The sequence below is a fragment of the Bolinopsis microptera genome, chromosome 13 (genome assembly GCF_026151205.1).
Source record: "Bolinopsis microptera isolate Bmic1 chromosome 13, MBARI_Bmic_1.0, whole genome shotgun sequence".
Lineage (NCBI taxonomy): Eukaryota > Metazoa > Ctenophora > Tentaculata > Lobata > Bolinopsidae > Bolinopsis > Bolinopsis microptera.
The window spans coordinates 10,506,911-10,517,027 of record NC_087084.1 but is presented as its reverse complement, the minus strand read 5'-3'; the positions used below and the strand labels follow the sequence as shown (position 1 = coordinate 10,517,027).

Genomic DNA, 10,117 nt, shown 5'->3' with positions numbered 1-10,117 from the left:
GTTTAGTATTTCCATTTTTTGTTGGAACGATAAAAATCAATAAAATTCAGCGACTTAATGTGATATAAATAAATGTAAGATAAATTAAATCGTACGTCCTATTATCTTATTATGAAGTTGATAACAAAATGTAACATCTTATACAGCATACCAAATAATTATATTTTCGTTCTCGTGTAGTCAAAAGAAATAGTACAGCGTGACAATGCTTGTTCACAGTAATAAATGAGTGGAATTCACAATCGAGTAAATGTTCCCTCAGATAGATTAGCTAGCTGAATTAACCCTAATTTAAATGTATAATGTATATCTTTAACAAAAACAACTCCTTGTGATTAAAAATTAAAAATTTAGTCAACCAACACCATCAGTAAAAATTATAAACTGCAGGAGAAAGTGAAAGTGAAAGAAGAAATCGCTACCATGCCAGTCAGTACCATCAGTTAGTACTCAGTATAACCAGCAGATACCTTCAAGAAAATTCAACATCAACATGATTAACAGCTTCATTAAAACGGTTTGATATAATTCCTATTTCTTAACTTCACAAACTTTCAACAAAGTGAAAGTGAAAGTGAAAGTATGTTTACTTCTTAAACTCGCAACACCTGAAGTTCTCAATTATACCCGCCCCTGAAAGTCCATCAAAGTACAAGCTGTTGACTATAGGATCATCTTTCTTGCTGACTATCTTTATTATCTCCTGACTGACAATCCCTCCAACTATTGCACAAATTGGTACTAGTTCCCCAGACACGTTCCTGGTGAATTATTAAATTTGAGATCATCAAATTAGCAATCACACATTTAGTAATCATCTAATTATAATTATCGTATTAGTACTAATTCGAGTAAAAATTAGAAAATTTCCTTCCACCCTGTTCTACCTGATCAGTTCCTCAGGAACCTCTTTTCCTCCTATTTTCTGACACATTGTTTTACAGTGCTCCCCTAGATCCGCTACTTCGTTTAAAATTCCTGGAGGAGTAAATAAATAAAAGTGAAAATACATTTTCCAATTTAATTGTTTTACCGATGGCAGAAATTGCAAAACAATCACAAATGTTCGTTATTTTTAACAATTTTATGATTACAAAAAAGGCACATAACAAGACACTTATTCTTTTACCGTGAGTTATAAGCACAGCAGGGGAGGAGAACTTAAGAGAAGATAAGGGAGCAACATTGCTGTACTGGGTAAAGTGAGCAACTCTCTCTTCGTACTCTGAGTTATCTTCCTCCACCTTCCGTCTCTTAGTGTCCTGCTTCTCACTCGCCTGTAATAACGTGATGTCATGTCACGTGGTCTGTGACGTCATATCACGTGGTGTACCATCGTGTCACACGTTTCAAACAGTTAGTCGTGTCACGTGGTTAATGGTTTGTAACTAACCTTGCCGCGCGCTATTTTAGGTTTCTCTGCGATGTACTTGTACTTTTCCCCACAGTCCTGGAACATGAACCCCGTCATACCCCAGGTATTTGTAGCTAGGAACATAGCCCCGTGTATCCGACATAGCTTGTTTGTCTCCTCATACTCCGTCTTACTGCCGTCTGAGGAGAAAGTGAAAGCAAAAGTGAAACTAAAATTAGAATTGAGACTAAAGGATCACAAGAGCGAATTAGAAAGATCCAAATAAAGGCAAGATATTACACCTGTAATACAGACAACAGAGTACTGTTTGATAGTGTCCTCCGTCAGATCCTCCGTAACGTAATCTACTTTAACTAGCGGGTTTAAGATCTGCAGATTCGGTACACACGTTTCTGTGAGGGAAATATATAGTGTGACGTCATGGCACGTGGTGTGACGTCATGGAACGTGGTGTGACGTCATAACGTAAAACATGGTGAGTGAGATGACGTCACTTTGTTAAGTTTTTAACTTAATCGTATAGAATCTTCTTCCAAACCATTCTCAATTGTAATCTTATCACAAATTATATACCAAAGATTTATTCGCTCGGAGTAAAATAACAAACAAACAGTTGGCATATCTTTACCTGCAAATGATTTGCCGGTGTTGGTTCTGATAAGGAAGTTAGTAGCAGAATGTTTCTCCTCCACTATCCTGGTGTCTAGTATTGTGAGGGAGTTAACACCTGACAACACTATGTTCTTACACACTTCCGCTCCCTGTAATTATATTGTATGTCACGTGACGTCATACTTCGTGTCATGTGACGTCATACTTCGTGTCACGTGACGTCATACTTCGTGTCATGTGACGTCATACTTCGTGTCACGTGACGTCATACTTCGTGTCGCGTGACGTCATACCACGTGAAATCACGAATATTCTATTCGGCGTTGTACGATAATCCCCCAAATTATCGTGACGGAAATCGTTAAATAATGGATGTAGCAACTAACCAGGGGCCCGCAGCGCTTAACGAATACGTTAGCTGCGCGCAGGGAGCGCTGTGCATCAACCCCCCACAATCTGATCTGTCTGTCATACAGAGCTGCTTCGTCATCTGTTATCTCAACCATTGTGAACAGGGTGCGCTAGGATTGGTTAAAGGTTTATTTAGATTGGTTGGTTGTGGACGTTGCGGCGATCAGATGATATTGAGTTATCAGCAAAATTTATTATATCGTGATTCGTGTAGATTTAACTTTTGGGAAAATAATGTAAACACATGATTTAATCATGAATTGACTATATTTTATTTAATACTTCCATATTTTTAAGCCAAGAGAAACCCTCATAATCTCGTTTGAACATTATATCATTCGATGCAGTTAAAATAATAACTATATTTAGAACTTTCTAGATCATAACAAGTTAACATAACAAGTTTATAAGAGACACGTTACCAGGATATCATTCTACCGTATGCGTGTTAAATCTATAGAAATATGGTAAATGAAGATGATAATTGATCAATAAATAGCAAAGGTCGACAAAAGCCTTACTTAACAAATACATTAAAAGTCATCTAGTTAAAATATATATTAGTTTATCTTTGAGAATGTAAGAAAATAAAACGTGGCATGTTTATAGAATGGTGCCATGATAATCACCTTTAGTTTAATATCAAAATAAAGTGAAACTTAGAACTGTTTCAGTTAACTTTACTCGGAGTTAGTTATTCAGTTAATGTGAAATTAATCAATTATTTCAGCCAGTTAAGTATCAACGAAGATTTCAAGACTTACGTTGTGTGTTTCCCTTCGTGTCCAAAAGCATTATAAGTTTCATCGCTATCAACTAAATATAACTACGTCAGAAATACGGAACTGAGTTGTTGTTTCACTGTCCTTACTCAGTTTTGTTGATAAAATCGTTTTAAAACATTTATAAAGATTTTTAAAGAATAATCTACATTAAAACAAATAAAGATTTTTACATTAAAATTGTAGTTTTTGTTCTGTTTAAAATACAAATATTTGGTATAGTTTAAGTAAAATCGGCATAACGCCATATAAGTATAACTTAATATTTACAGGAAATAAAATAATATAAGATATTTTAAAACAAGTCTACTATGAGACTTAAAAGTTAAAATGTTTTCTGTTCTGTCGGATGTTTATAAAATAATTTATGAAAAAAACCGAGATTTAAAGGAGTTTTGAAAAACGGTCCGGAACATGCTTCAAGGACTGTTGTTAATTAATTAATACAAGACAATATTTGCCACGAAACATAAATCATTCTATCTCCCCAAGCATTAATATCGTACATCGTAACAAAAATTATAATTTAACCAAGTTTCGTGACGTCACGCACCACGTGTCATGACGTCACACATCACGTGGCGTCACGTTACACGTTGATAACCGAGCATTTAGCCCGAGAGTGTATCATTGCAGGAACTTCATCCCAAGTGTCACTGTGAACATCGTATCTGAACACCTGAGATAAAGAGATTAAAATAAAGTCTGAAAAGACTTAATAAAAGACTTGGTAAGGTCTTAAGATTAAAATACGATCTGTAATTATTATTGAACGAGGTTTCTTGTTTACAGCTGTCAAAAATTTGATCCTATTCAATGTTTCTAATGTAATATACCTTGTCAACAGAGTTGAGCTTCTCAGTTCCCCCAAAGATATAAAGATGACCCCCAATGCCAACACAAGTACAGTCGTTCAGGGAGAGTAGCTCCTTCTTGCTTATCTCTACCCACGTGTTATTCTGAAAACACGTGATCACAGTGATTTCGCCTTATAAGGATATCACGTGATATTTTGACTTATAACTGAAGGCACATCACAAAATCAGTGATAAATAACGATAAAAACGTGAAATTGAGCTGCAAAATAATATCAACTTTCGGAAGAGGCTTTCATAAGAAATCAAAAGACCTGGCACAGGTCGAGTCCAAAATCTAAAACTCCACCCACCTGAGTATTATATCTCTCAAGTGTGTTATGAGACACAACGTAGATAAGATGATCCAACACACAGCAGCTGATACCAGCTCTCTTAGTGAACAGTGGTGAAACTACACTCCACTGTTTGGTTATCACGTTGTAGGACTCCACGCAGTGCGGAGCTCCGTTACACTCGTCATACCCTCCTACTGCCCACAACCTGGGGTCAAGTGGTGTTCACATATTACGTAATCAGCCGAGGGGGGAGGGGGTTTCCACTAATATTTACCAATATCCTCAAACTCAAATGAACGTGTCCATATAATTCATAACTTTTAACTTGAATAAGTTCTGAAGCTCCCTAACCTGTCTTTGATAGGTAGGAGACCAAAGTCACTTCTACGATGGTTCATAGGTGGGAGCTGTTTCCATGACAACCCATCCTTAGAGAGAACTTCAACAGAGGAGAGGGTTATGTAGCCATTATACCCGCCGCACACGTACAAACTATCTGAAAGAGAAGGGTCACTTTCACTTTCACTTTCACTTTCACTTTCACATAATCACAAACTTTTTTAATGGTGGAGTCAGGAGAGGGTAACTTTCATTTTATATTTCACTTTCAATCCCACTTTCATTTTGACAGCTGATGTACAAAGTATCTGAAACGGGTCACCTTCACTTTAACTTACCATCCAGTACGGCAGCAGCACCACTAGCCCTACACTCGTTAATCTTACTAGCAGTAGCCCAAGTATTATTGTAAGTACAGAACTTCAAAACACTACTCAGCACCAAACCGTCTCTATTCCTGCCACCCACTACGTAGATATACCGGCCTAGTTTAGCTACTGCAGCTGCAATCTTACACGAGGGTAGGTCTGTAAGTTCTTGTGATTGGAGGCCTGAGGTGGAGTTTAGTCACGTGATTCATTTTATCTAGGCATTAATATTTAAGGCCAGAGGGGGGGGGGGGGTAAAATTCGTTTTTCCAGTTTTCACATATTTGATCAGAGCTGCTGGAGACGAACAAGAAGAAAAAAACCGGACCGAAATCTGACGTTGCGTTTTTGAGATATCGCGCGCCAAATATTGAGGTTTACCTGTAATTACATGTAAACCTTTAACTTAAACTGTAAAAAGTTTAAAAACCTTAACTTGTGAAGACTGGCCACACCCAGAAGCTGAAACTTGGCACAGGTGTTCTTTGGGGTGTTAGGCAAAAACGTTATGTTTTAGAATTTTGATTTTTGCCTTTGTTCTTGAAATATGAGGTTAACTTTAACCCAAATTCGATTTTATTTCGAATTTGGGGTAAAGTTAACCTCATATTTCAAGAACAAAGGCAAAAATCAAAATTCTAAAACATAACGTTTTTGCCTAACACCCCAAAGAACACCTGTGCCAAGTTTCAGCTTCTGGGTGTGGCCAGTCTTCTCAAGTTAAGGATTTTGGTATGAAAAAAACCGTTTCGAGTAAAACGAGTTTTGGTGTTTTCATTTCACTGCCAAAATCTCAAATTGTGCATTATTTTCCGTATTTAGTAGCGTCTCCATACAATTTTTGCTTTAAGGTGTAAAGATCTTCATTGAGATACTTTATATTGGGAAAATCAACATCATAAACCAAAATTTGTCTAAAAATGAGGTTAACTATCATGATATCGTGTAATAGTAGTAAAAATATGATTGTTAACCTCGCTATAGACCATATTACACTGGGATTGGTTTATCAATACATTGCTATACATGTAATAAAACATTTGCCCAGTGTAACGATAAAGTTTTTGAGGTTAACATGTGATTGACTGGCCCGATATTCAACAAATGAGAGGTTAACCTCATTTTTGAGCCATTTACGGGTGAACTCTTCTACTCAAACATGGTCATTCCAAATCACCTTTGTCATGTGATAATATTTGAGGCATTGTAATACAAATAGATACCTCACTGTGATATTGTGGTACGTAACAAAAGTAAGAATCGTATGTAAATAATTCTTAAAGTACCAAGTGTGATGGTTAACCTCATTTTCAACACTTTCTCGAGATAAAATTAAGTGAATCAGCACTACATCTATTTAGAAATTTGTATGTCGTAATCTTACGATAAAAATAACAACTCTATCGTCTAATCTATTTTCGCTATACCTAATTTAAGAGGTTAACCTCATTTATAAACGTTTAGATAGCGTTTTTACTGACAATTATGAACCTAAAATTCAGAGTTAACATTTGCTTACCGAAATAACAAAAAAATCTTGGAGTAAAATAACATCTTAACCTCAATTTTAGTAACCTCAACGTTGTAACCCTAATTTTGTAAGAATCGGTTAACCTCATTTATCAAAAAAAGTTAAGCAGTTACAAATATGTGAATGGCAGCAAAACTTTTGTCATCAAAAAATGAATTCATTTAAAGAATAATATTTTTGTAAAAATGTTTGAGCGTTTACCCCCCCCCCCCCCCCTCTGGCCTTAATAGTTATACTCAATACTCGTCAGATTAGGAATGTTGACTGGATGATAATAAAAATCAACAGTAAAATTGTAAAATTTAAACAAATAAACAATCAACCTGATGGGTCGTACATCTCGAGTTTCTGATGTTTTTCATCACCACCAATAATATACACTATGTTAGTGTAACAACCAACTCTGGGCTTCTGTGGTAAGCTGTATTTCTCCGTATCGTACCCTGATCAGCAGTTTGTGTGAAAGTGAAAGTAAAGATAAAAGTGAAGATAAAAGTAGGGGTGAAAGTGAAAGTAACCCTAGTTTAAAGTATTGTGAGTTTTTACCTGGACAACAGTTTATCATCAGGTGAAGTGTCTTAGTTTTGTCCAGGAGGAAACGAAATTTGGAACTTTGCAATAAAACCTGAAAAATACTCTCGATTAGAAATATTTGATTCTCACATCAATATACCCTAAGAGGCAGTGAGCATAAAACCTGCATCATGTATTCCCCTTTAAAACCCACAAATTTTGCCAAAACCCCGCCTCCATGGTGGCACGGACAATTAAAGTGAAAGTCGAAATCGTGGTGAAAGTGAAAGTGAAAGTGAAAGTACCTTATTGCTAGAGGCAGTCTCAACAAGGAAAGGTACAGGTAATCTAGGGAAGCGAATACAGTCGAGCAGAGTATCCAGACACTGCAGCATTAGTGCAGACAGAACACCGTTCTCATCTACCTTATCATCTGCCCACTCTGATACACACTTGTAAACCTGACAGGAATGTGGGGAATTTATTTATAAAACAATTATTTAATAAAACAATTATTTGTTTTTACGGCACAATCAAACAGTATCAATAGTAAATGAATCAATATTGAAACATTCCAGCAACAAGTGGTACTGGCATTGGAAGATAAGAATAAGAGACGAGTGGTGTCAAGTGAAACTTAGCAAAATTAATTTAAATCCAGACAAAAAACATTTTAGTTGCACTGGTCTGAATGTGAGATTAAAAGTGAAATAAAGCAAAGAAATTCCAAACCTGACTCTCGCACACTGCGTTTAGTCTATCAGAGGAGAGGAAAGAGACGAGTGCATCAGCAGGTAACATTAAGTATCTTCTACTTTCTACAAGTTCACTGAAGTGCTCTTCTCCCCATCTGGTAAAAGTAAATGTTCATTCGGCAAAGCGCATTCAAATAATTTGGTCAAATGATGATCAATTAATTCAAAATCTGGCTCCAGGAAGATCATACAAAATACATGGAAATTTGGAAATAATTAAGAAAGCCATGTCAAATTTAATAACCAAAGAATAGAAACCTGACAGCAGCAGTTTTTAAGCTAAGACAGGAGTGTCGATCACTGAACAACATGATTTCTAAACAATTCTCTGTTGACAAGTTGTGTGTCATAAACTCGCAACACGCTTCCTTAGCGTCCAATAGATGTAGCATGTCTGATACCGCTAACAGTGACTTGGCCTGACGGATTGAGAGGGTAAAACTTGAGAAGTAAGAGGAGCACTGACTTGCAAACAAAACAATTATTACGACTGTGTAACTTTCTGGTATCTGTCCTTACTCCTTATGGCATGATTGCGAGTGAAATAATAGCCCATAATTCTGGCTCCCGTTGGCGTAAAGATGCAAACTATAACACAAAAGGACTCATAACAAATCTGGTAAAACCTTCACCTCGGAATTCAATTAATATAACACAATTATTCAGGCATTGTCATTGATTTAAAGCTTGCTCAGGAATGTAGAGGTTAGTAATTCGTGTGGAAAATTGTGGAATGTAGCGACAGCAAAGCATTGTGTGTGCGCAGACTGTGGAACATTATAAAATCATAATTATGAATCTATTATTATTTCATATATATCACAAGTGACGCCACTATAATGACTAACATTGTTCATGGTAATCTCGAACTGTCCAGTGTAGATGAAGTTAATCAGAGTGTTCACTGCTTCTCCGTCCACATCGTATAGTTCTATTCTGAAGCTGTTTTTCTCAAGAAAGCCGTCATCAAACAGAGCTTTGAAGTAGGTGCTAGTGGTTGCTAGGACTACTCGATGTGCATAGATCTGAATATCAACAATTATTGTGAAAGTAAAGTTGAACATGAAATTGAAGTTAAAAGTGAAATTAAATGTGAAATTAAGGAAAACATAAAGGTAAATGTGCAAATGTTTTATTGATTGGAATTTAATTGATAAGCATGGAATATAAAAGGAATATATGGCTTTTTTGGAATACATTATTATGTCCTCAAAACTTTACGTAATGAAAAAGCTCTTACCTCTAGTTTACCCACAACAAGGATAACATCACAAAAGCTTTTCTCAGCTTTAAGGTCAAACAAACTACTCAATACATCTTTTGCATGGACACAACTCTTTGAGAAGACAAATGACATCAACTAAAAAGGGAATCAAGCTAAATTTAATTGTGTTAAATTTAAGGGGTTTGAAATATCTGCATGTTAGAAATTTGTTTTGAGATTTGTTATTATTAGTGGTGAGAGCTTCTATTATTGATGACACCACCTGAACGTGTATTTCATGATCTCATTTAGAATTAAATTATGATGTAGACTAGAAAAGAATTGAGTTCATGCCTGATTATAATTTGAACCGTAGCATATTCACCTTCTTTCTGTTATTTCATTTTGTGTATTAACTTAGAGGTTAGTCAAGTGCTTCCTACATCCATAAAGTTTTTTACTTATTGTGTGTCACACAATATAAGTCTGTGTTTGCAAGCTAACATCTATATTATGCTCAAGAAAATTGAGTGAAAGCCAATAATATTTTCTGGGTAAAGTTATGATATACAACTCTATTTAGATTGAATTGTACGGTCATTTCAGTCAGAAGCCAGGTACAATGGCCCAGTGGCGTAACGTTGCCTGTTGGCGCCCCCCTGCCGAAAAGGCGCCCCCTTGTTGGCGCCCCCTCCCCTTTTGGTGCCCCTCCCTAAAATTGAACAAATTAGGTGATTAAAATGCAATGGCCCTGATAATCCTAGAAGAAGCAGACTCAGTGGTCTGGTGTATCAACCCCTTACTTTCCTGATGGAATGAGATATAGATAGAGAATCAATGTGTCTCGAATCTGTGGTTGCAATCAGAGGAACTACATCAGTGGCGTAACAAAGGGCCCTGCTGACACTGTGCTCTAGAAACACACTTTTTAGAGATTTACAGATTTTTTAGAGGCCTAATTTAACCAATTTTACGTTTCTACTTTAAGAGGGGGAATGACGCCAACATTCAACGTTATGCCACTGAACTACATCAATCATTCCCACATCTTCCTTGTCCATTGTTAATTGACTA

General features: G+C 36.2%; 2 protein-coding genes across 2 annotated transcripts; both read right to left on the bottom strand.

Annotated features, from left to right (window-relative positions):
• Window positions 1–52: 52 nt before the first annotated feature.
• Window positions 53–2,504, bottom strand: LOC134824711 (SUMO-activating enzyme subunit 1-like). The gene is made up of 7 exons (XM_063836688.1): window positions 2,374–2,504; window positions 2,004–2,136; window positions 1,657–1,767; window positions 1,394–1,554; window positions 1,130–1,277; window positions 888–978; window positions 53–761 (listed from the first exon to the last, which is right to left on the bottom strand). The coding sequence occupies exons 1-7, from the start codon at window positions 2,491–2,493 to the stop codon at window positions 587–589; spliced, it is 939 nt and encodes a 312-aa protein (XP_063692758.1). The 5' UTR covers window positions 2,494–2,504; the 3' UTR covers window positions 53–586.
• Window positions 2,505–2,606: 102 nt separating this feature from the next.
• On the bottom strand, window positions 2,607–9,238 carry LOC134824850 (kelch-like protein 3). The gene is made up of 12 exons (XM_063836827.1): window positions 9,080–9,238; window positions 8,688–8,864; window positions 8,098–8,258; window positions 7,817–7,934; window positions 7,390–7,545; window positions 7,118–7,196; window positions 6,895–7,014; window positions 5,011–5,223; window positions 4,685–4,829; window positions 4,349–4,538; window positions 4,017–4,139; window positions 2,607–3,859 (listed from the first exon to the last, which is right to left on the bottom strand). The coding sequence occupies exons 1-12, from the start codon at window positions 9,194–9,196 to the stop codon at window positions 3,770–3,772; spliced, it is 1,689 nt and encodes a 562-aa protein (XP_063692897.1). The 5' UTR covers window positions 9,197–9,238; the 3' UTR covers window positions 2,607–3,769.
• Between the last annotated feature and the right edge of the window lie 879 nt (window positions 9,239–10,117).

Excerpts from the sequence above, each read along its gene's own strand:
- LOC134824711 (XM_063836688.1), bottom strand. The coding sequence starts at position 2,493 with ATGGTTGAGATAACAGATGACGAAGCAGCTCTGTATGACAGACAGATC. Across the intron at positions 2,137-2,373 it reads TTAAGCGCTGCGGGCCCCTG|GGAGCGGAAGTGTGTAAGAA; the intron begins GTTAGTTGCTAC and ends ATATAATTACAG. Across the intron at positions 979-1,129 it reads TGCTGTGCTTATAACTCACG|GAATTTTAAACGAAGTAGCG; the intron begins GTAAAAGAATAA and ends TTACTCCTCCAG.
- LOC134824850 (XM_063836827.1), bottom strand. The coding sequence starts at position 9,196 with ATGTCATTTGTCTTCTCAAAGAGTTGTGTCCATGCAAAAGATGTATTG. Across the intron at positions 8,259-8,687 it reads TCGAGATTACCATGAACAAT|GCCAAGTCACTGTTAGCGGT; the intron begins GTTAGTCATTAT and ends TCAATCCGTCAG. Across the intron at positions 7,546-7,816 it reads ACGCAGTGTGCGAGAGTCAG|GTTTACAAGTGTGTATCAGA; the intron begins GTTTGGAATTTC and ends CATTCCTGTCAG.